Below are 26,106 nucleotides of genomic sequence, written 5' to 3' on the forward strand. Positions count from 1 at the left end.
TATGCCGAAGCAAAGAAGAGGGAGGAAGCCTTATTCCCAAACTCCTGGTGTACCACAGCTGACCAGTGCAATCCCAGAAAGATTATTTCAGAGAGATAGGCACTGTTCATCATCTAAGATAAATGTGTTGAGAAATCCTACTTCCCTTTTGGATAAAAATTATCAATATCTGTTTCATGTTATCTTGTGCAGTGCCTGACTCACAGGGCTACAGCAGCAATAAAGCCAGTTTTCAGGCTATGAGATGGTCCTTTAGACCTTAGGACATGCAAGGAAGCTCAGCTACAAACAGAATTAAACATACTGAAGCCATACGTCATCAGGAATACAGAAATCTCTAATAAGCTGCGCTACAAGGTAAGTTTGCATAAGATTTCTTAGTACTAGATGTTGCCATTTTTATTGTTATTTCAGCAGTTTAATTGCTTATTAATGTAAGTGAGTCTCGTGCAGACACATTTAAGGATGGCGCTGTGATATCGTTTGTCTGGACGGGTCGTTGCACTGTGTGGCTGGCTGCCAAGCTCGCGCTTCCAGAATAAAATGCGAAATGAAAAAGGGGAGGAAGGAAATGCATAGTATTTAAATTCTGCTACTGGAAAACTTGCTAGGTGAAATTCAGCAATGCTCACAACTGCTTTATCTTACCACAGTGAAATAAGCTGATACAAAGATCATTTATAAGAAGCCTGGATGAGCAGCCAGCTCAACCAGCAATGTTGGTTTTTGTCACCGCTTTTCCAGGACCATAGAGGTTCTTTTCAGCAGTTATCTTTTGCAGATCAGTTGTTTCCAGGGCATCTAAGGATGCATGAAAGTGGCCAAAGCTATTTTAAAGGCTTATTTCTAACTTGGATGCGTGCAAGAAGAGTGAAAGGCATGTCTTTGATCCCACTGCCAGTCCCACCAGGGAAACCTGAAATCCTTGATGCAAATCTTGGATGCCAGAGCAGGACAAAGAGGAGGGCACTGTTGTTTTTTCATACAGGGAAAAAATGGTGTATGTCCCCATAGCCTTACTTTTTTGTTAATCTTTAAAGAGCAATAAACCTATATCTGAGGTGATCCTCGAGCAACCTGTCTCCAAGTGTTTGAGCAGATGCAACACGCCTAGGATGGATGGGTGCCTTTCTCTGGGCAATTTGCTCCCAGTGCTGCTACGGCCCAGGGGAAATCAGGGATCTCATTCGGAGGAGTGTTAGAGTTTGTGTTGTATCTCAGGCAATCCTGAGGTAGGGAAAAACACTCTGTATTCCTAAAATTTGTGGGTCCAGGTTTTTATTATAACGATGGGATGGAAAAACCACAACCATTGTTTTTTTCTAGCTGGGTAGTTGTTTGTTTTGCACTGTGTTTCCTAAATTAATATCATCATCATCATCACCATTGTTATTTTGTGATGTGCTCTGAGCACGAGCAGCAGAAATGCTATTAGGTCTCAGGCTGCAACATCTCTCTCAGCTGCTACACAGGATCTGCTGGAAGACTTGGCTTTATTTAAAATATCCGTGGACTTTATTTGTGCTATTTTTATTTGGATTTACTTATTTTGTTTGTGGCATTTATTCAAAAGATTTCTTCTAAAGATTCGACAGAGTGTCCTCAGAACGACGGCTCTGGGTGTGACGTGCCCGACGTCCGGCGGTTGTCCCCGCTCAGACGGCCTCCCTTCTCTTTCCACAGTGTGTGCTCCCACCATGCGTGGAAGGTCCAAGTGCTCCTTATCCCGCCTGGAGGCTGTGCTCATCGTTTTCCTGACGCTGATGACGGCGGTCACCGCGGTGCTGCTTATCCTCCGCTTCCTCCCCGGGGAAGGAGTTTCCGCCGAAGGCAAGCTGGGATGTTCCAATCCCTCCATCGCAGCCTGCTCCAGTTGCTTGAAATCTGGAGGGTTGGCTGGGGTGGAGGGTGCTGCACAAGGAGGGCTGTGAGGAGGAATAGCTGATTTCTTTTTAAAGCAGCAGTGGCCAGAAACCCTTTCTGGGGTTGGACATCCCAGGCTGCTGTCCCTTGTGCAAAGGCACTGGCACAGAGAGCCCTGCCTCGGAGACTGTGCCGATAAATAGATGCAGCACCTAAAGGGTGGACAGAAAAAAGGGCAGATTGCACTGAAATGTTTGTATGAATCTGGATGTCACCCCAGTTACTCACCCTTCCCCACTCATGGTGAGATGACGTATGCATGGCATGCCTGTGGGCCCAGCAGCTAAACTTTGTTAGTCCATTTTCACCTGAAGCAGCTTGTTTTTTCAGAAAGCGTAAAAATGCATTTAAAAAAAAAAACCAAAACAGGTTGTGAAGCTCCCCTCTGAAACCCAGAGAAATGAGAAAGCTCTTACCTAAGGGGCAACTCTGCACTGTCTGTTCATTTCAAGTTGCAGGATCATGTTGTCCATGAGCCATGTGCCTGGTGCAGTCATTTAAATTAATGGGCTACAGGTAGAGGGTTACTGGGTAGCTGCTGAGCATTTGTAGCCTTCTCTGTGGGTGTGAGGTGTGTGATCCTCTCGCACAACCACGGCCTGTTGCTTCTGCTGGCTGTCACAGCAGGAGTGTGGTGGCCAAACACAAGAGCATCTCTCCAGGCTTCATTTTGGAGGCCTTGGTGCAAGGTGGGTTAGAGTGACCGCAAGGACATTTGCAACCTTCTTTCGCTCTCCTCGCTCTGTGGAAGGAGATCCAGAGAGCCCGTTGATCTGGGTACCACACTGAGGAACCTCCTAGCAGTTGCAATACTGTCACCACCCACGTGCACCTCCAATCCCCTCGCCTGGCATGGGGGAGTTGGGTGTTTGGAGCATCCTGCCCAGAGTCCCCTTCAATTCGCTTCTAGTATGCCCAGAGATGAAAGCTCAAGGGAAAAACATCTGTTAGGAAGTTCTAGCTGTTTCCACCTGATAAGAGCTCTTTCCCAGAGCAAGGGGTTTCCCTTTGACTTCTCCAGATGAATGAGGATTTGCCTTATGTGTCAGGAATGGTAACTTCCAAATTCTTGATTTTTGGTCTCGAATTGGATAGAGTTCACACTTTCCTCATGTTTCTGTGTTGGAACACATAAAATTTTTGTACAAGTGATTCCCCTCTGTATCTTAGCTATGAAGGGAAGAGTTTTAACAGATAACCCTCTCATTTATGCCTGTTTAAGATAACCCTGTCATTTATGCCTATTTAAGTGAGAGAAATGTCTGGGGCTTGTAATGATCAGTCTGCGGCATATGTGAGAATTTCAGCTCTCCTCTGTTTTAAATAACAGCCTAAGACAGGCTGTACTGGGAAGACGAAGCATCCCGTTATCCCACTGCCCTGTCTCTAACAGCAGCCAGCAACAGATGACGAGGGAAGACTGTAAGAACAGATTAAGCGCATACAAATATTTTCCCACAGTGTTATCTCATTCTCCACTAATTTGTGGCTCTGGGACTTCCTGAGACAGAGAGAATTCCTTTTTAAATTTTTTTTTATTTAATATCCCTTGGTGATTTTTCTTCCATGACTTTCTCCAGATGCTTTGCCCATCCTGTAGAAGGACTTCCACACATTTGCAACGGGTGGGATGAGACACAGTGTCCTCTGGGAGGCCTTTTCCTAGCTGTTTGTGTGGAAGTTGCTGGGGCGCTTAGCTTCACCCGTCTCTGAACTTGTGCCAGCTCTGCTGTGCCCTTTTTTGAGATCAGGGCACCAGCGCTGCACGAAGGAAGTGTTGGCTGCCCCAGGGATTTATACACTGACATAGCGATGTGCCCTACTTTGTGCTCTGGTCTTTCCCTGATAGTTCTTGACATGCTCCCCACTTTCTTTAACTGCTACTAAGCTGAAGTTTTCAGGAAAACAGATATTACACCCCAGGATTTGTCTCCTGCATGGCAATGGTGAGCTCAGAGAACTTCATCTTCTGCAAAGCTAGGCTTATCTTCTACCTGCAGTGACTTACTGTGCACTTTACACAGCCCGGTGACTCTGCCTTGTGAGCTCCCTCTGCAAGTCTTCACGGCTGGCTTTGCTAGCCTGGATACCTCAGCAGTGTCAGCAAACTTCGTCACGTTGTTATGCGGTTACCTAGTGAAGTCCCTTCTAGGTCATTTATGACTGTGCCGACGGGCGCGGGATGCAGAGCTCCCTGTGTGACCCCACTCACTCTGAGCCAGGATGGTCCCTCCTTGTCCCTTACCACATTATTCATCTGTCCCAGGCACTTCCCTCCTAACCCATTCTGCTGTATCTTCTGTAAGAGCCTTTGATGAGGGCTGTTTGGAAGTTATCAGCTGGATCCCCTTGTCTACAGGTTTGCTGAGTCCTCCAGTAGGCTTGTTAGGCATGCTTTGCCTTTAAAAAAGTCATGTTAACTTCCCCACCCCCCGCCAAAATTCTGCTTGTTCACGTGTCCACTAATCCACTCTTACTACAGATCCCAGTCAACCAACCTCGACTCAGAGCACGTCAACTAGTGGATCAGGAAACTACTTAATAGGCGTAGGTCGAGCTGACTGCACAGGGCCCGTCGCAGAAATTCCTTTGGTACGTATGGGGAATTGAGCGTGGGGTCTGTGAAATACTGGTTTTCATCTTCTGCCTGTTCTTCGCAGAACTTACCAGATAGTTGTCTTTAACAACTACGTGAACTTTCTTGCAATCATGGGGCAAGACAGTTGTACCCCTGAGCTCATGCTCTGCTACTGAATGACTCAACCATCTGCTTGTCGAGAGAGGATGCCGTTCTGGCAGCTCTACTGCGACTTAGGTCACAAATGACCAAGTGTTTGTATGAATCAATTGCTATATGAGAAAAATTATAAAACCATGGAGTATTTCTGCAGAACCACACCTATAGGTTGACTGGTTTCTGCATATATTAAAAGCTATTAAAAAAGAACTAGCCTATGACCACACTTGCAATGGCTGGATGTAATTCCCTTGATCCTCTGCTAAATCTATGTAGAAATACATACGCAAGTGAATATGTAGCTCAGTATTTTGGCCATATGAGCCTGATAGGCCTCTTCCCTTCCAGATGGGTTTTGCCAACCCTGACCAGGTGGGCGGTGGGCTTCTCACGCGACTCTACAGCCGAGCTTTCATTGTGGCAGAGCCCGATAACTCCAGACGAGTAGTGTTCGTCAGCGCCGACATAGGAATGGTATCTCAGAGAGTGAGGCTGGAGGTACGTGGATGGAAACAAACAGTCTGCACGGTCTGACTTTATTCTGTGTTGTCGCTGGTGTTACCGGTAACGCTGTAGTCATTGCTAAATAATGACAAATATGCTAGCACGTTTGCTTTGGCATCTCCTTGCTCCAGAGACTTGAAGATGTGCTGTGTCCATGCTGAGAAGCTGCCTCTGCTGCTGAGGCTACACTTTGACTGTGCTCTTTTTACCGGAAGCTTTATCAGGAACGCACATGGCACTCGGTGCCTGTGTAACTCTGGATTTCTAGCACCACGGAGGGAGGGAGAGAGAATAGCAGAGAAGTGGAGACCCACTGGGTGATATGGGATTGGCTGTAAGTTGGCCATAGGGCTCTTCACTTAGGAGATTCAATTATCATAAGGCTGTTACCAAGTTGATACCAAAATCCACCGGTGTGGGAGTATCGGGAAGAAAGAGAAGAGTGGGGAGTCAGATGAGAGATGTTTTTTTTTTTTAGCAAGGGCTGATACAAATCTCTGCACTTTTGAGGTGTGAAACAGGGTTTGTAGGATTACCTCCTCCTTCCTAGGTGCTCAAGGAATTGAAGAGCAAGTACGGTGAGCTGTACCGACAGGACAACGTCATTCTCAGTGGCACTCACACGCATTCGGGGCCGGCTGGCTATTTCCAGTACACCCTCTTCTGGTTAACTAGCAAAGGACTGGTCAGACCATCCCTTCAGGCTGTTGTGAATGGCATTGTAAAGGTAGGTGTTTCTACTCCGTTGAAATGAGATCCTGTAAGCATGGGAAAGGCAATGGGGAGATGTCTTCATGACTAAGGTTGCTTTTGTTGGGATGTTCATCATAGCATCTCCAAATGCTGCAATCTTTCCATTCTCTTTCCCATGCATGGGCTAATATCCCCTGCCTTCCTAATTTTCAGAGTATTGATATAGCACATGAGGACATGAAGAAAGGAAGGCTTTTTATAAACAGAGGCACTGTAGAAAACAGTCAGATCAACAGAAGCCCTTACTCTTACCTCCAGAATCCAGCATCTGAGCGAAGCAGGTAAAGGCCCTTTCAACGGCAAAGAAAGAGAGCCCTGAAAGGGGCTCTCTGACCAGGTCCCTAGCCCAGCTGCCTCGGAGTGGGTGTTTCTGGTCATCCATAGGATGGTTCAAAATGTGGACCACAAGAGCATGACACTGGCACCATCATGGGTACTTGAGCGTCTGCTCCCCGCTAAAATGGGTTGTACTAATGGGCCTGAGAGTAGTGGTTGGGTGAGCCTCCGGCTCCCTCCAAGCGTGGCAGAGCATTGGTTAAGGGTCTGACCTTGTGCTTCATTGAAAAAATGAAGAAGATGGCATTAGAAGATGTTGGCATTTGAGTCAGGTGGCATTAAAATGCTATCCTTTGTGCATGAGGTTGTATTTAGAGAGAGGTCCACGTTCCGCTTGATGTCAATGAGAGCGGTAATTTGTCCCTTATATTCAGCAGGTATTTTCCGGTGCTCCTTTCAGGTCTAACCGCTCTCTCGTAATAGCCTCTTTGTTTTCTTGCTCAACTGGTGGAGATTTAACGCATCTGAGCAACACAGAGCGGGACCACAACTGTGGCACTTAATGGGATTACCTTGCTTCGTTGTCCCAGGTATTCATCCAACACTGATAAAGAAATGGTGATGCTGAAGATGGTAGCTGCAAACGGACAGGAGTTGGGCCTTATCAGGTACTGACTACAGAAGTAACATGTTTTGTTCCCCAAATCTTAATGAACCAAAATACCCCAGAAACCACAAGAGGCAGGACACTTGGGCAAGTGGCCCTCAGGCTGTCCTGGGAATAGCATATTTTTGCTGTTATTTAGAATCTGCGCAAAGATGATAGAATAATTCAGGTTGGAAGGGATGTCTGGGAATTTCTGATCCAACCCCCTTTCTACAGTTCCTTTCTATACAACCTCTCCTTTTCAAAAATCATGCTTTCTCACTGCTCCCAGCTAGTCACCAGAGGGTCTCTGGATGACGAATAAGTTTATGGTGAGAGTCTATGAGTGCATAAAACAGGACAGCGTTCTTCATCTGCTCTGGGAGCTATAGCAGCATCTGGTCCATCTCTAGCTTTCTGCCCATCTCTTGGCACATGTTCATAGGCCTCAGCATACAAAAGAGGCTTGGGAAGATGGTCTTATTTGGTCTTCCTTTGGAGGGGTGTAAAACCCGCCCTATACAGCTGGATATTGGACATTTAAGTCTCTTCTTGCTCAACAGTGTGGAAAAGAGGAGGAGGATCACACAGGCACAGCCAGGCTGAGGCTGGGAGCACCCCAGGGCTCCCTGGTCTGACCCCAGCTCACAGCAGGGGCCAACGTTGCACCTGCAGCAGGTTGCCCAGGGTTGTATCCAGGAGAGTCTGGGCAATCCCTGAGGATGGAGATTCCCCGCTCCTCCAAGTCCTTTCCCAGCATGCCACCACTTGCATGGGGAAGGGGTGTTTCCTTAGGGCCAGCTGGGATTTCCCTTATTGCAGCTTGTGCTGGTGCCTCTGCTGCTTTTGCTGTGCTCCTCTGAGCAGAGTTTGCCCCTCTGTAGCTCCTCTGGGCAGCAAAAGGTTCAGCTGTATCCATCTTTGACTTCTCTTCTCTTGATCTCTTGATTATTTTCTTTTAATGCCCCATATTTCGTGCAAAGTGTGCCGTTCCTGGTGTCGAACACTGTGTGCTGAGCTACCTTTTCCAGGAGGCAGCATTTATGACGCCTCTCCTATCAGGAGATCTGAGCCCGAGTGCTTGGCTGGTCAAAGTTTAGAACTCAAGGCCACGCAAATGAAGCAACTCTCGGTAACGAAGTCACCATTCTGGTTTTCTCCTCTAGAAAACACAAGTGAGGGTTTGACTGTGTTAAGAGGAACAGGAAGGTTTTCCTAAGTAACTGTTTTTTTCTCCTGATGTCACAGCTAAGGAAGTAAGGAAAAAAGCCAAGGATCTTTCTTGAGGCACAAGTGCTGTGGAAGGGGGACGCAGCTGCCTGCATTCAGAGGGCGTAAGGGGCTATTCCAGACCCTTCTTCTACCAGCTGTCGCACGCAGCGGTTAACCAAGTGCTGTTTGATAACCTCTGCCCTTTTAAGGGTTGAGCAACTGCTGAGCAGCTGAAATTGCAGGTTTGCACATGGAGGGAGGACCTTCTCAAGCTGCAGAGCACAGCAGTAATCTCAAATAGACCCAGCTGTCTGGTTGGCACATAAAGCAAAGCAAGCTGGTTTGCTCTGGGGAAGGGGATGGCAAGTTCTGCACAGTGCTGAGGAACTCGGTTGCTCTGGTGAGGCAGTGGAGCTTCGTTACGGTGCAACAGAAATAGTGGAATATATATAGATGGAATAATGTATTTCCTATATGTATCTTCTGATTTTTCTTTAGCTGGTTCGCAGTCCATCCAGTCAGCATGAACAACACAAACCACCTAGTGAACAGTGACAACGTGGGCTACGCATCTCACTTGTTTGAACAGGAGAAGAACGAAGGGATGCTCCCGGGAGAGGTGGGACTATTTTAAGACTATCAAAAATAATGGGAAAGAAGGTGCACCAGAATAGGTTGATTGGTGCCTTTTGTGCACCAAAGCAGGTTCTTTCAAACAGTGAAATAAGATAGCAGGATAAATACAGCAAAAGGAGACAAAGATGCGTTCTTTGCCTTATTTACTTTTTTCTGCCTCCAGCAAAGACAAATTACAAGATGTACTCATGGCTTTCCAAAATAGCAGCCAGCTACGTTTATTTAGATTTTAAAGGCAAGCCAAACTTATTTTGATTCAACTATTGAAAATAATGAAAACATTAGAAAGATGTGTGGCACAGCTGAGCCAAAGGGAATGCAATACTATGTCAACGTTGGGGGATAGAGACTGTAGTCAACTTTATTTGTTTCCTGCAACCTCCCAAACAGTTTTGCCTTCCAGTTTTCATTTGTCCTGGGGGCACTTCCATCCTTGGAGAGCAAACACAGCTCCTTTAAAAAGCTTTATTTCCTCTGGAATGTGAATAAGGATATGAACCAACCTCATGGACGCTTTGAATCATGAGCCAATTAACAGAGTGGCCTCTGCGTATCTCCAACTTCGAAACAGTTGCCCGTTCCCATTTCAATCCTCTGGGCAGAGGACCACATGCAGTTCATACCAAAGATGGAAACTAAAGAAAGTTTACTCGTTTCCTACTTGCAAACATTTCTTTTTATGGTGGGTTATCTAAAAGTTTTCAACAAGACCGCACCGTAGTGCATAGTTATGGGTGCAAGTCAGTGCGAGCTGACACACACACAAAGCTAAGTACGTGTGGAAGTGTCTGCAGGTTTCAGTGTTTAGCCTGCTGGGCACATCGCGTCTAACAGCCTTGCAAGAGGATGGCTGAAGAGCTGATAATATATTTAAATAGCCGGTGTTGACGCATGGTATCTCTAAAATGAGAGCATCGTCTGAGAGAGATGAATTCGGCTAACACTCGCTGTATGTAACCAGCCTTGCTTTATGAGTGCTGCTTGACGTTAACTCCTGTGGTCAGATGCAGTGGCTCTCACCCTCTAAATCTGTCGTGGATCGAGCCTGGCAGAAGGAAAATCTCATGCAAGGCGCTATGTTGACCCGTTAGCATCTGGCCAGTAACATTAGGAATTACGAACGAGAGTAAATTGCTACTGCTGAGCTGGAAGAGGTGGAAGAGGCATTATCCAGAAACTAAAATGGTGTGAAGGTCCCCCTTTGGCACCTGCAATGGTAGCTGCATCCAGCGCATCCTTTTCTCTCTGGCTTTTCCCTTGGGGCACTCCTAAATCCGAGCATCAAACCTCCCCGTCACTTCAGAAATAGTTACCAGTGTCCCATGCCAACCAGCTGGCTATAATATCAGTCTCGGCATTGTGTTGCACTTTTGTAACCCTAAGGGAAAGATGCAGGCGATGTTTGCAATCACTGCAAGGCACTAAAACCCATCTGTCTGTGTCTTTATTCCACAGGGCTCTTTTGTTGCTGCTTTTGCGTCCTCTAACCTAGGAGATGTGTCTCCCAATACCAAAGGACCATTCTGCATAAACACGGGCGATTCGTGCGATAACCCACAGAGCACCTGTCCTGTGGGTGGGGTAAGTACATATTCTTGATCTGCATGAAGTTTTATTAAGGAGAAAGTTCCTGCTGGAGGTGCAAATATGGAGCCAGGTGGTGGACCATTCTGCATGAATAAATCACCTGTTTCTTGTATGCTTCAGGATACCCATTTCAGGAACTTACTGTGTCTTGTCCCAGCACACCCAGCTTTCTGGTCGTTCACCCCAAGTCCAAATAAAATCAGAGGTTAACATAGAGACTGGGTGCCCAAAACTTTAGATGGCTTGCAAAAAGTAATTAGTTCCCAAATTACAAAAATCACTTGTGCATTCATCCACTGCACACTCACTTTGCAGTTATGTTCTTTACGTTAACAGGTTACTGGAATTCAAAAAAAATTTCTTAACAGGCAAAGATGTGCATGGCCATGGGTCCTGGTACTGACATGTTTGACAGTACAAGAATTATAGGGCAAAATATCTACTTGAAAGCAAAGGTAAGCAATGTTTTTACCTTAAGAGTATGCATGGATGTGGTTATTAGAAAAACAAAGGCATAATTCATTTGAGCAAATTTCTTGCATCTACTTGTGTGAAAGTTTGTAGGCTTAAAGTACATTAAAATACATATTTATATGCTAAAGAAGGAGTTGCCTGATTTTTCAAAAAACATGCACTTTTATTTTAGATGAAGGATCATAGGCCTTGCAACTTTAAAATGTCAGTTTGTGTTTTTAATCTATCTGGTCCTTATTGGTATTTAATATGGATATTGCTCCCTCATAATCTCCCTCTTCCATACATGTATGTCAGAAGAGTAATGGTGGGAAAAATCACAGGTCCTGAAGACTCCTAGAAGAGCTTGGAGATGCCACCACATACCACTTGTTGGATGAGTTTGACATCATGCTCCTAAACTAATGCAAGTGTGAGCTAAAACGTGTTAGCTTAAACACCCATGAAGCACGTTCATCCTTCCACGCTTGACTTTGCATTTATTCAGCTGAGGTGCTCCAGCCCATTGCCTCACTTACGCTTCTTTGGTCCTTCGGCCCCAAATTCACCCGAATTCACCAGTTCCCCTTCTGCAGATCTGCGTTACTTGAGGACTGTTAGCAGGAGGACGTGTCTGGCACAGGTTCAGGGACAGCAGCTTGTAGGAACTGGAGGAGATCCAGTAAAGCAGTAAGAGCAGAAGGCTTGATGATAGCCATTTCCTTCTGATTGCCGTTTACAGAGGTTTGCCCTAAAGTCCATCTAGACTGATGGTGACTTGCAAGTCAAAGCTCGTCCTACGGAAACTCTTGTCCCAGTCAATGCTCCTTCCATGAGTATCAAATGGAGAGAGGAAACATTGCTGCCGTTTTAACACTCCAGATGTTTGGTTTTCAAATGCAATGTCCTCCATTTCTTCCTACAGTTACAGGAAATTTTGCAAAACCTGTATGACTTCTGGCAACATTTTCTATGTACCAATTCCAGATCTGTGTGTCAGAAAAATCATTCACTGAACAGTTGATGACCGAATTAGAATGACTAAGCAGTCATCCATATAGTAAATGCCTAGTAAAATCTGTGTGTTTGGAAGCAGCGAATACAATGGAGGGTATGTTTTCCCATAGAAAATATTTGTTTTGGTCAGTCTAAGATGTGAGAAATGCAGATACACTAACATCTCCTGTAGTGGCTTTTCCTTCCATTTGAGCCATGAGTAACATGGATGAGGCCAAAAGGTTTCAACCAGCAAAATATTGTCATCCAGGTGGAATAGATGCATGTTTTAGCTGTGAAAAGAAAGACAAGAACTGCTGGCCGAAGAGTATCTGCTGTATGTTACTTGGGCTAGGGAGATCTTGCAGGAATTGGGGCATACAAGATTTAGAGACAAGATGATAGAAACAAAGAAGCTTGGGAAATATGCTCTAGCTTTAATACCTGGAAGATGTCACTAGAAGATGTCAACAGAATATGAAAATAATTCATCCAGCTGAATTTGCAACAGGGAGATAGAGCTGAGTGCCTGATTTCTTCTTCCTCAAGAATTTACACCCATTCCAGAGATTATTCTACACTGGCAAGCTGCATTGCTTTGGTTTGCTGTCTTTGACTCTGCTTACTCTATGTCTGTGCTTTAGGAGGTGTATGCAAATGCTTCCCAGGAGATCACAGGACCTCTCAGCTCGGCACACCAGTGGGTGAACATGAGCGATGTCTCAGTGGAGCTCAACGCCACGCACACGGTAAGGGCAGGAGCTCCCCTAGGCACAGCCCTGGGACCACTCACCAAGGAAGAAATGTTGTCTTCTTATAGCAGGACTTGGCACACTGAAGAGAACTGATTTTAAAGTCTCTCTCTCTTTTTTTTTTCTTTTTTTCCCCTTTTTAATTAAGGTTAAAACATGCAAACCTGCCCTAGGACACAGCTTTGCTGCCGGTACTATTGATGGAGTGGGGGCTTTCAATTTTACACAAGGTAATTGAGGGAACAGATGTCAATAGGATTTCGTACAAATGGGAAAGACATGGGGCATCCCACCAATAGATTCAAACCCTCAGAGTCACTTTGAGAACATCAACAACTGCTTGAAGCACAGTCTCCAAAGGGATGTTTTTAGGAAGGTGTGATCTTATGGTGCCCTTGCAAGTTTGTATTTGCCAAAAGCCTTACAGGCAAGGAAATGACCAGGTTCTGAAGGGAGAAGAGTGCTGAATGAGGAGTGGGGAGGAGAAAGAGCTGGCCTTGAGCCAGTCTCTGCAATTTGTTCTTGCTACCCAGATCCTGCCAAGTATGGAGCTGATGGAGTCCAGCATTTCAAACCACCTAGAAAAGGGAGATACCCAGAATCTGCTGAGAAATATCCCATTCTAGATAAGGAGGGAGTATTTAACATGAAGATTTCTGCCCAGCAGCTGCTGTAGGAGCTGAAGCATCAGTGGATGAAGATGTTTTTCCCTTCAGGTGCAGTAGAAGGGGATCCATTCTGGGACAACATCCGGGACCAGCTGCTGGGAGAGCCATCCAATGAAACACAAGCGTGCCATGAACCCAAGCCAATCCTCTTTAGCACTGGAGAGGTAAGGATGCACTGCTACGTGCCCTGGAAAGCAGAGGGATTGCAGATCTGGACAAATACCTAAGATCAGGGAAAGCAAACAGCATGTGGAGCTCAGCATTCCCTTCTGGCAGTCTCAGGTTTCGGGACATCCTCTGCTGGGGCTCATACCTTTGTGTTTAATAGCTCTGGAAGGGCTTTTCTTCTCTCCTACTCACACTTTCCTGTCTTAATCTATGGGAAGACCTTTCTTTTTGTTGTAAAACATGTTGGACTGTTTAAGTTGAGGTAGCTTGTCACTGTGCGTTTTGGAAACACCAGGGACACTATCAACCTACCCACATTCGCAGTGGTGTCTTCAAAGATCTCTACCGTACTATGACTTCCTCGAGAAATGCCCTGTTGACTTCTCTGCTTTTCTGTTGTATTTATGCAAGTGTCTGCCAGTTCTGTGGATTATAACATCTATTAATGCCGGATTTATTCGTCTATAGTTAGACTCATAGCTGGGCTGAGGCTGGGGACACCCTTTGGTGGGGATCTCTGGTCCGACCCCTGCCCACAGCAGGGCCCATGTCGCAGGTACAATGGGTTGCTCAGGGCCATGTCCGGGAGAGTCTGGACAACCCCAAGGGCGGAGATGCCCCACTGCTCAGGGCTCTCTTCCAGGGCAACACTGCTCACATGGGGAAGGACTGTTTCCTTATGGCCATCTAGGATTTCCCACGCTGCAGCTCGTGCTGTGGTCTCTGGTGCTTTTGCTGTGACCCTCAACTGCAGAGCTGCTTCTGCCAGTGAGTCCCAGCCTGTCCCTGTGCATGGGACCACTTCGTCCTGGGGCAGGACTTTGTGTTTGTCCTTGCTTAACTCTCCCAGAGTCCTACTTAGAACCTTAAAATGAAATTGATGCCACATTTTCCACCTGCTGTTCCTTTGGCTTCAAGGCAAATGTAATGTCCTGCAGAGGGTAGGGCAGCAGGATCATGTCCAAGGTCCTTTAGAGCAATTAGGGAATGCCATCTGGATGAGGCATTTCATTGTTACTCCTTTCATCAATCTCTTTAAAAGCTTTTCTAGTGCCACTTCATCTTTCAATCGGTTCCTTGGCTCATCTCGCTGAAGAGAGGCTCCAGTGTAGACCCTCCTCCTGCCCCAGCTTCTCCACCGAGGCTGGTGCTATCGAGAATAAATTACACTTTATTCTTATGCCTGTATCTCCTTTGAGCATCCTTTTATAGATGCTCTGGCAGGCCTCCTGCCCCTAATGTGTTTGACAAAGTTTTACCATTCATTTTATGCCCCTGCTAAGTTGCTCCCCAGAAATCCTTCTGCCTTTCTGTACCAGGATTTTGCATTTTGTTTGCCAGAGCCATGTCATTCTCGAGTTGCTGGTGGTCTTAATTTCCTTTTATCCTCTTCCCATGCGGGTGGGGAGTTCCTACTCAGGAAATTTCTGTTCTTAGGTGTTACACTGACCTTATTCATCTAATTTGCTTTAAACTACCCCTCCACCAGCACAAATGTTTTTGCCTCACCCATTGCACTCACAATTGTCTCTCCTTAATCTGTGTGTGGTAACCAAACAACTTCTTGTACATGTCATACAGGAGGTAAAATGCTTTCTCACATGGCTGGCTATAGTTTGCAAAGTAATTTTATTTGTTTGATTTAAGACTATAGAAAGGAAAATGCTTCAGCTATCTATCTTGCTATTATTCTCTAAAAGTCATATCCACTTTTTCTTTTCATCTTAGATGACTCGACCTCACCCATGGCATCCTGACATAGTAGATGTTCAGCTTGCTACCATCGGGTCGCTGGCAATTGTTGCTGTTCCTGGAGAGCTTACGTATGTACTTTTGATCTTTTTCTATATATCACAGCTGGCACATTTTTGTTCAAATCCCTCTGTAGTACTTTTGCATGTGGGTGCAATAATCCAGTGTAGAGGGGGATTGGAGGAGGTTAGACTAAAAATTGTCCCCAGCGTATGGTAGCTCTGCAAGCACAACACACATATGTCCACTGCATATAGTCTCTTGTATACTGTCTCCTCTGGGTACCTGGAGTTTCCCATTTTCTTCTTCATTTTATGAACTATCTACGGCCAGTCTATGAGGGAGATGATTGAAACAAGCTTCCTAAGTAATTTTAACTGTTCCCTGCAGAATGTAGTTTAATTGAAATGAAAGGAACACGTTAACTTCGACTCTTCGTGCCACAAATGCTGGAATGATGGATTGCATTGATCTTAATTTTTCATTGATGATAAAATGTTAAGAATCTGGATAGGTTAATGATTTATTTCTATCATCTTTTTTCTATCATCCTGAGTTTTGATTTCATAAAAAGCGATTACTACGTTTCAGTGTTGCCAAACTAAACAAGTACGATCAAGAGGCAAGTGTTTCTCTGGTTCCAAATAAAAGACTTCTGCTCTGTGAAAAATATTTAAGTTTTGGCTTTAATCCTGAATGACAAACACAAATCAAGAAACACCAGAACTGAACATTTCTTGGCTTGAGGTTGCCCAGAGAGTGGGGGATCTTTGTCCTTGCGGGTTGCCCAGACTTGCCTGAGCAATCTGCTATGACGTTGGTGCTGCTGTGAGCTAAGGTTAGACTGAAAACCTCCAGTCTGAGTCTGGCTGTGATTACATATATGAAATGTTTTGAGATGTTTTGATTGAACTCGCAACAGAGAAGACCCAAGTGCTAACAACTTGCTGACAGCCTGCCTTCTGCTCTGGTGTGCTGCACGTCAAAGGTAAAGCTAGCCTGGAGAGAGGGGCCTTGTAGTGACCCCAAGTAGTCAGATACCCCAGCAAAGACTCAGATAAATATCCAGACTTTTGGACTTTAAACAAATTATTCCTTCTTTAACACCCTCTGTGTTCTCTGCATTACTGGAGATTGACATTATTCCCTTAATATCCCTAGGACCATGTCTGGACGTAGGCTACGGGAAGCAGTTAGAAGTGTAAGTAGTTGAGGAAGAAGTTTCTCAAGAGAGCAGTGTATCTGGAACTTCTCATTTCTTAATTATGCTGTTTTTTCTCTTGTCTCCTCCTAGTTGGGATCCTGGGTCTCACATTTTACAGAGGTTTCTTTCTCACGATTACTTCATGCATATTTGTGCATGCACTCACTGACATGCAAGAAAGATGAATGTCCTCCCCAAAAGAAGCAAAGCTGTCAGATTTCCATACATTAAGTCAACAAAACTAAATTAACTGAAATCCTGGCATAACTGATGCTAACAGGTTTTGTCTCTGAAGCCTCTGTGGTGGGGGGTTTAGCTCCTGCAACATGAGAACTGGGAAAAAATGGCATATATATTTTTTTTTCTTCTATTCAACAGATTGATTTATCTTATTTTCAGCTGCAGTCTGAATACCTCCTTAATCTTCCCTGCTGTCCCCATAACTCACTGAGGCGATCTCACAACATGTTATAGTGCTGTGGTTTTTAGGAGAATACAGATATTAGACTTCAAAAGAAACTGTATTCAATTTGTTGCATTTACTGTAGTATGACATCATTTATCCTCTTTCTCTGTGGGGAGTCTCTTTGCTCTTTGGCACTGAATGGAAATCAAGATGTTAATATGGGAGAAATTGCATTTGTAGGGCCATTTTCCTGAGCTTCTGCCTCCAAGAACTTTGCATTCTGTCCTGGTAAATAATAATACATAATTGTGCATTAAGCAGGTATTACAAGAAGAGTTATTTATTTCCTTTCTTAGGAATTTGAGTCTCATGGAACATCAGGAATGAATGTTGTAATTGCAGGCCTGTGCAATGTCTACACCCATTACATCACCACCTATGAAGAATACCAGGTAAACAATTAAAACTGCCTATTGAATGTGCTTGGCTGGGTTCAGATTTTGCTATATGGGATGATACTGATGTGTAATTATGCGCACGCGCAGTAGTCTTTCTTTGCCACAAAAAGCTGAAAAGAGTTATGAGAGTCTTTGGTAGAAATCTTGACACCTGCTTGTTTATTCTGGCCTAGACGAAATAGCGTAAGTGCCAAAGTGGTTCCCAGTAGTTCTGGATAGCTCAGTAAGGAAATGGTCAGATGTACTGAAGGGAGCTCTTCTGGGTTCAGGTCTTTTCAGTGTTTCTTCTGATGACCTGAATGAATTGGTAATGATCTTCACAAGTTGGAGAAGCTGCCAAAAGAAAGATTTGGAGCTGTAAGACCGTGAGGTGACCGTGAATCAGCACCGTAAGGCTGCGGTGGTAAAGGCAGCAACAAAGTTTGCAAGACCCATGAAGTAGCTTTAAAGGTCCCAAGAGGATGTGGTAGATGCTGTGCTGTGAGGAGGACGTGGACAATTGGATGGATCCCAGAGGTTCAGAAATCCTAATCTGGGAGGGAAGGTTGGAAGAACTGGGGTTGTTCAACCCTAGAAGTTGGAGAGGAAAAAGTCCTACCTCATAAAAATTTAAGGAAATAAAGAGCTGTCAGAAATGGAGAGGTGATAACTTGTCCTCCTTTTTTGTGGTGGATAGGAGAACAAAGAAGGACCTGAAATTGCAGCGGCAATACTTAGGTGAGCTGTGAGGCTGTCTTCCAGGCAGTAAGGGGGTTGAGGTACTGGAGATGAATCTCCAGGGAAGTGTACATCCCTCTCATAGGTGACTTTCAGAACTCATTAAATAACCCCCTGCAGATATAGTGCTCGTGTTGTCTTTGGGGAGTAGAATGGGCCACATAAACTGCTCAAGACTCCTTCAAACCCTCCTTTTCCAATTTTGTCCTTTTCTAGGTTCAAAGATATGAGGCAGCGTCAACTATTTATGGGCCACACACTCTTTCAGCTTATATTCAGCTGTACAGAGGACTGGCAAGGGCTATCGCAACGGTAATCAAAACTTTCTGTATGCCACATGCTGCTAGACTTTCAAATCCTGTGAAAGGTGATTGGTATAATTGTTCTTCAGCGAGGTTACATGACTGTTACACCTCTATTTCTTATAAATGTCAATGTCTTTGTGGCATTGTCATATGGTATGAAAAATAATTCCTATACTGAGAGCCTCACACCACTTGCAATTCTGCAAATTTTTGTGCAAAGTTTAGAATATAGGTACCTACCAGGGTTGAGGCTTCCACACCACTAAATTTTAGTATGGCCTGACACTGCTGCTCTTCCACCAAGAGGAAAAAATCTGCTGCATTTCTACTGTACGTGACAGTATTTGTTACCATTGTATCTGTGGCCCACGTTAATGTGCACAGCTGGAACGTACCCGTGGGTGGGAGCTGCCTGCCATAGGATATTTTAGCAGGTGGGTTTGGGGGATCTCAACAACAGGATAGTTTGTGTCTGGCCAGGATTGTTTCTGAACATGGAGCACAAACGGGGATCTTCTCACCGTGCTTTTATCTTCCCTTTATTGCTCTTGTTAAAGTCTATTTAAGCAGTGTACTTTGTTAAAGAGCCATAGAACCGGTATGATTCATCACAGAGGTACTTGGCATCTATAGTTTTGTGTCGTAAGCCCGTGTTTCTTCTCTCAGAATACAGTCCAGGATTTGCCAAGTGGTCCAGAGCCCCCACTTTTCAATGTAACTAGCCTGACCTTGGTGCCTGCCGTCACTGCTGATAACGCTCCATCGAGCAAGACGTTTGGGGATGTGCTGCAAGAAGTGAGACAACAGTATCGAGTGGTGAGAGCTTCAAGGAGATTTGCTAACTTCTGTTTAGGAAAACCTCTTTAAATTCTAAGCCATCTTCCTAAAGAGCCTGTTTTCCAAAGAATTGTGGGGATCTCAAATCAGAAAAATATCATTGTTCTTAGTGGGCTTACATCATGACTGAAAAGGCAGACTTTACATATAGTTTTACTCTGTTAAAACACTGATTGTCCTAATCACTGTGCTGTCTATGCATATGTTATGTGCTTTGTTTTTGGTACTTTCCACCCATTAATAAGGTCAGAGAGTCCTCTTCAATTTTAAAACTGTTTCAAAATGCTTCTCTACTTCGTTACTTTTTAGTAATGAATCAAACTTATCCCCTGAACCTGAAGCTTGTGGATGAATGAGATTTGCCTCCAACATATGGATAACCACACTAGTGACTTGATGAAGCATCAGTACTCTTAAAACTCTGTTTCCTCATAAAACAGCAGTTGATGATTAAATAGGCGAATATTGTACAACGCTATGTTTATAAGCAGAAATCAGGTCACCTGTGATGTCTCTGGTATAAAATGTAAATGAGATGAAATGTCAGAAAGAGTTCAGTGTTTTCAATACTTAATAGTTTAGATAAGGTGTTGAGAGCAAGGGCTTTCATCTCACTGGCATACCTGCAGGAGAGAGGTAAGAAGGAGGCAGGGAGGTCTTGTATTCTTAAAATGTCACTTATTTCCTTCCCTGCTTTACACAGAAATTTTACGTGATACCATGGAGTTCATCTTGCAAGTAGGACAAGTGGAATGGCATAGCACAGCATACAAATTCAGAATATAAATTGTCCATTCCTACTGCAACAAGTGAAATATTATTTAAAAAAAAAAAAACCCCTCTTATCGATGGCTTCTGAAAAGGAAGTTTTTAATGTGCAAAATACCACTCAGTCTTTAAAATAAATTTTAACGTTCCCACAGGGAGAAGTTGCTGAAGTAACTTTTGTAAGCGCAAACCCGAGGAACTCTGCAGAGAATGTGGTAAATATAATGCAACAGTGCTGGAATTGGGGCTTTTATGGACTGGTTAATATTTAGTTACTGCCTCTGCCCTATACGTTTTAGTCTTTGACGTTCAGGCTTCAAAAGGAGTGAAATTGTTCACTTCTAGTTCTTTTTTCTTTGCTGGCTGTTCAGAAGTGTCTCCCTTAACCATGTGCTCTGGTAATTCACACCATCGCAATGTTTTTGAAGCAAAGTCCTAATTTTGGACGTATGTCCATTTGTTAGAGACCACTTTGTCTTGTATTGGACATCTCAAATGTAAAAGCTGCACTGAAGTCAGATACAGATCATTCATGATCTCTTCACATGTTCAAGCTGAAGTCACCTGTGTAACGCACCAGTCCAGATACCTTTTCTCGGTTTCCAGTGCCCTTTTGTAGGAACAAGAGTGGGCTCTAGTCTCCATCCTATCAGCCTGGTATATGATTTTAAGGAAACAAAATGAGAAAAGTACAAAATTCACCCTGTCAGTCATCTTGGATAGAAAGTGATGGCAAATGCCTTACTTGCTGATGCTCTTTTTAATGTCCAGGTTCCTTATGGGTTCTCTGTTTTATTTATAGATGTAAAGTTGTGCATTGCAGGAAATATAAGCATTTTTACTAATAACTACCTAATTTGGCAGTTCAACATGCAGACGCATAGCCTGTTCTCCAGTTGCAAATGAAACACTAGAGAGGGAACTTGCCTGTCCCGTCAGAGCCTGGCGATTCCTCTTATTTTCATTGCAGACGGAACACAACTTCCTGACGGTGGAGAGATACATGAGCACCTCAGGGAGCTGGCATGTGGTGCATAATGATGCCTCCTGGGAGACCAGGTGAGTGACTCACAGTGTCCTCCCCAGATTTCACCCTTTCACAAACTCCGGAGAGTCATGTGAGTTTACCGCAACGTGCTTTCTCTCAGATCTCCAAACGGAGGTTAGTCTTGCCCCTGGAGATCATGCTCTCGGGGGACAGATCAGTCTGCTTTAGTGCAGTTACCGTGTCCAGACCGTAGCACTCAGCCTTCCCCTCAGAAATAGCTTTGGGAAAGGTAGAAACGAGAGCGAGAATTAGAGAAGGAGCTGTTCTGTACTCGGCTTATCGAGCTAGTTAAGACTACAAATGCAAAGACGTTGCTTAACTATGAGGGGTCACCTTACCCAGCACCGAGGTAATGCTGTAGAGTCCAAGACGCATCGGAAATTCATGCAAGACTAATGAGTATGGCTGCCTCTCTTTGTAGTATAGAGTCCAGGTCTAATAATTTGTCATCAGATAATTCATTTTGCAATGTGTTGCTGCAAAGTGACTTTTAGCGGGTTAAAACTTTGTCTCAAGACTAGAGTCAGCAGATCACAAGAAGCAGGAGGTTAGACCATCAGTATCTCACTTTGTGGAGACTTTATAAGAGGCAATTCTTGCCTTTTGTAACGACCAAAAGGAGCCACAAGTGATCCCTTTTACAAATGGAGAGATAAGTTATCCGCCTCTGTGGTTCCTCGGTTGCAGAGCTGGGAACTGGCTGACCACAGTCTAATTTGTTCGTAGCCTGCATCCATCCCTCTGCTGTATGGTACTGAGGAATAGGATACCAAACAGAGAATATCAAAGATTCAGTCAACAGAAGGATTTTTTTAGGAAGACGCTGGCTAGCTTCGCTGTAGATCATAGCGTAGAAATGGTAGACATTTTAAAAGAAGTTCAGAAGAAAACAGAGTTAAGATTGGAGATATCCGGCATTAGGAAAAATACCCATTAAGCGACAAAGCTAATGTCACCTTTCAGAGCGACATCAGAAGTCAGTACATGCCATAGGAATACAAAGGGATCTGTTGTCGAGCCATTCTTTTTGAAGTTATTCCATTATTTGAATAAAAATGGACATTTACCTACCTGTCTCTCCAACCTATCTATAAGAGAATGGCCCTGAAAAACGTCTGTTTTGGGGGATCTTCTGACCTTGCAATGTTCCAGCGCAAGCAGATCTCCTCAAAGATCAGAGAAGCAATGTTCCCAGTAGCTCAGATTCATCAGGAAGGTCTTTTTTTCTGAATTTATGACTAGCAGTTGGTAGGGCATAATTCTCTCTGCCCAAATGCAACCAATTGCTCTCCAAATCTAATCTGGTGGCCAGAACTCCAGCATAAATCCACTGTCTCCCATTGACATGCTCTAATAATGTAACACAATTAAATGTGGTTCAAGCAGGCTGCCTGTCTCTGTGAAATAAAAGCCAATGTACTCATCTTCTGCCCTGGAAAAATTCCTGTTCTATCCCAACGCAGTAGATTTATTCCTACCTGTACTTGGAGCTTTACATGTCTAAGTGTTTGGCCTTTATTTAATACTAGCGCTGTTTTTACCTTGTCACTTAAATTGCACGCTTTTTGTCAAGTTTTCTACTTAAATAAGGCAGTGCTGGCATTTTACCCCCTGTATTCACATACTGTAAGCTATACTTAGCCCTACCTACAAAGATTTTCCACAATCTTGGACAGAAACACTGAAAACGTTTAATAAAATGCCTCTCAAAAAGCTGAAGAACATAGGAAAGGGCAAAACTTTAAGGATGTGCTGCCGTAAAAAATCTAGACATCCTGTTTTTCCTGCTGAGCAATGTCAGACTTTGGATCTAGCCTGCTCTGACAGTGATGCTCGAATACTTCTGCTGTTAAGAAAGAGGAATTATTTTGCCTTTTCCTGTCTGAAGGGACTTACCAGAAGGCAAAGAAATTGCAGGTGGCAATTGTTTCCCTTTCTGCTGCTCCACAAACAATATGTAGTAGAAAACAATATGAGAAAGGGAAAATAGTTTTGTAAATAATGAAAACAAGGAACATGAACTTTGAAATATCAGTAATCAGGGTGATAGGCTCAGGGAGCATCAAGCATCCATACCAGGCATCAGCGAAGTCAGACTGTGGGTTTTTTATGTTAGAAAAACTAAAATTTGATTCCATTGACTTTGGTGGCATTGCAATAGGAGAGTAACACAAGTGAAGGCTTTATTAGTTTAGTGTGACCAAGTGTTAAATAGCTTACAGACACATTTGCAAAATGCATGTTTTCAGGGGTCAAAAGATAGGAAGGTTTGCTGAAGGAGGAGCTACTTTCAGGGAATGGGATCTCTGTTATCTGTCCTTTGTCTTGCATCCACCACTGCAGCAAAGATAGATAAGCTCCATTCAGGTTCTACTTTTGATGGACGCTCTTTTGATGCTTCCAGGGAGAAAAGTTTGACGAATCTTGTGTCTGGGGTGGAGGCGTGGGATGTACTCTGTAATAGCTTTCTTGTGACCATTTAGGAGGATGAACCTAGCTAGAGGAGGAGAGTTTGACTGCCCTGCCTTTAGCAAACAGTCAACAGAGATGAGGTGTGGTTAAATCCCTATGAGCTCATCTTGCATGAGGCCTCCTCCCAGGTGGGATCTGAGCTATCTTCCAATTCCAGAATCCCAGAGCAGGGGTCCTGGTTCACCGAGCTCTCATTAAGAGTTCTTCGACCATTTATTTTTATTTAGAAAAAGAGAGAGCTAATAATGATGTTTTCTAAATTTGTTATGGTTTCCCATTTCCCACCATGGGCCATGAACTTCATGAGTCACTGCCGAGCTCTTCAGTTGCAGCTGCTGCTGTGAGCCAGAAATGTGCAAAGTTACAGAGCGGTGTTAGCGGCTACTGAATGTCTGGCTTGGGTAAAATCAGGGCATGTCAAACAGTACCTCTCACTGGCAGCCTTAAAAAAAAAGAGCAGATTAATCTTTTTTTATCATCCCAAGAGGTGCTCTGTGATGCCTGGCTGAAAAATCCCTCACCACCCGATTCTGGGATGTTTTTGTCTTGCTGTCCTTAGCCTTGAGGTTGAGCAGAAGTGTTTGATCCCTCTCTGACCTGACATTCCTTCCTAAAGTGAAGAAAAATTCTAGCAATTTTTGTCATTGAAATAAATAAATTCCCACAGTGTTGTTTCAACTGGTTCTGTCTTCTAATAGGCCTGAATATCATTTGGGGCCTGCTGGGATGAAGAGATGGTAGGAAGTGTGTGCTGTTGTTTGTTGACCTCTTCAGAAAACATCTGCCTTAGTTTGGGGGGGGGGGTTGTTTTGTTTTTTTTTTTGGCTCTCAGGCACTTCAACTTCTCAAAAACTTACTTAAAAGTTACCCATTGAGCTTATAAAAGAAAATGGGAGTTTGAGAAGGAAATAGCTGAAAAATTTGACCTTAAAATTGACAAACTTTCCAGTAACCTTCAGCTATTTATGTAACCTCTTGGTTCACCACTTCCACTTTTCAGGGAAGACTAAACTGATGGATATTACTCATGGGATAATGTTGTATGGGGTTTATGATACAGAGCTGGTAACATGAGAATGCTTTGGTAGAAATACCTTCTATCTACAGAAATGACCAGTGACTTGTTGTGTAGTGTTTCCAGATATGTCTCAACCCTCCTGTGTTTTGGGTTGGTTTGTTGATTGCTGCTCTAATAGCCTGAATATATGGGAAAAGGTTAAAAAAAAGGCTCCTAAAATACACTGAACTTGAGTTAATCCATCTTGTTCCGCCTAGATTAGTCAGTTTGAGCTCTTGAGCTATTGAAACAAATGAAAGTGGATTTTCTTGTTGACTCTAGTTTTCCATTTGTCTGTTAGATTTTACTGGACCAAAGGGTCACGTGGCCAAAGCAACGCGACAGTTCAGTGGCATATCCCTAGGACCACAGAGCCGGGCACCTACAGAATACGGCACTTTGGGCACTACAAGAAAATACCACTTTTCAAGCCAGCTGTCTTTTATCCATTTGAAGGCACATCTTCAGTGTTTGAAATCATAAATCTATAGGTGATTTCCTTCATGAAAGGAATTTTTTCCTTTGAACAGTTCATTTGATATTCTGTGATGTTCAAATTCGCATTTGGGGGCTGTTCTTACAGTGTTTGTGACTACGCACGTCATTTCTGTCCCTCAAGTGCTGCTGGTTATCTGTTGCTGTGCAATGCAACTCTCCTTTCTGTAAAGTTCTGGCTTGTTCCTGCAGTTCAGCCTAAGTAGTTTGAGATACCTTCATTCGAGCTGTCCTCATCCTGGACTGTTCTTGCAGTTGATTCTTATTGTACTAAAAGACTAACTATTTTACTTTAGTCCTTAAATAAATGTTTATTGATTGTGAATATTCTCTCCCAGAGAGAATTAGTGAATAATGGGAGCTAATCCAGACCATAAAATAGTCCACAAAATTGAGTCCAGCCCATAAAACTGAGAAGAGCTGCTGAAGTCACAAGACACCAAAAGAGAAGACTCAGCAGTCAAGTGACTGAAAGGGCCGATTTCCTACATCGGAGAGCAGAAAAACAGGTTAGATACTCATGAAAAAATTAAAGATTATTTCTTTGATTAGTCTGTTTTAGGATATTTGGAGGATTCATTCTCTCAGTTTAAAACCATCTCAGTCAATAGGTGTGTGTGTGTGAAACAGTGTTATATGAAGTGAATTGTGCATGGTTTTGCATAAATCAGTGGCCTCAGTTTCAGAGACATCTAACGAGACTGTCTTTACAAGATCCTACTGGAGAGGTCTAGAGTAAGGAAAGGGAGGTCAGTCACTCGTAAAATAAGATACTGAAGCAGTCTGCAGGTTTTTCCTGTTAAGCTGTGTTTTTCTCTTTCCCAAATGTGACTTTTCAACTCACTGGTGTGCCACGGGGGCTCGGTGCTGTCCACCTATGCATGAGTTTGTGTCAGTTCAAGAGGACATGGGCCAAATTCTTGAAGAAGTCTTCTGAAAGCTCTCAAATAATTACCAGTAGCCCAAGCAGCCATGGATGGGTTGGAAGAGAGTACCAAAAGGATTATATATGCTCACTCTATATGTGCTCACTCTGCTCTTACGCTCTTCCTGAAGCATCTACCCGTGGCGTGGTCCAGAGGCAGGATGCTGGGCGAGAAGGATCTCAGGACTGACTTTGGCCACTCTTGTACCCTTGTGCTCTGCTCCTGCCTCGCACTCCTGCCACAGCAAAGAGCCTGACCAGGTGGCAGATGCTGTTTTTCCCTCCAACTATCACTTTGGACACCGTGAAAAGAAGCAGGGCTGGATTTCATCGCAATAAGAAGTTTCAGGT

General features: G+C 44.0%; 1 protein-coding gene across 1 annotated transcript; it reads left to right on the forward strand.

The window, feature by feature from the left end:
- Positions 1 to 238: 238 nt before the first annotated feature.
- Positions 239 to 25,155, forward strand: LOC112981627 (putative neutral ceramidase C). The gene is made up of 21 exons (XM_026097424.2): positions 239 to 357; positions 1,684 to 1,830; positions 4,406 to 4,515; positions 5,009 to 5,158; positions 5,715 to 5,891; positions 6,071 to 6,198; positions 6,784 to 6,861; positions 8,550 to 8,670; positions 10,143 to 10,268; positions 10,643 to 10,729; positions 12,368 to 12,472; positions 12,624 to 12,705; positions 13,192 to 13,307; positions 15,040 to 15,134; positions 16,225 to 16,264; positions 17,030 to 17,125; positions 18,065 to 18,160; positions 18,820 to 18,969; positions 19,914 to 19,973; positions 20,729 to 20,817; positions 24,637 to 25,155. The coding sequence occupies exons 2-21, from the start codon at positions 1,698 to 1,700 to the stop codon at positions 24,824 to 24,826; spliced, it is 2,229 nt and encodes a 742-aa protein (XP_025953209.2). The 5' UTR covers positions 239 to 357; positions 1,684 to 1,697; the 3' UTR covers positions 24,827 to 25,155.
- Positions 25,156 to 26,106: the final 951 nt, after the last annotated feature.

Source organism: Dromaius novaehollandiae, chromosome 6, assembly GCF_036370855.1.
Source record: "Dromaius novaehollandiae isolate bDroNov1 chromosome 6, bDroNov1.hap1, whole genome shotgun sequence".
NCBI lineage: Eukaryota > Metazoa > Chordata > Aves > Casuariiformes > Dromaiidae > Dromaius > Dromaius novaehollandiae.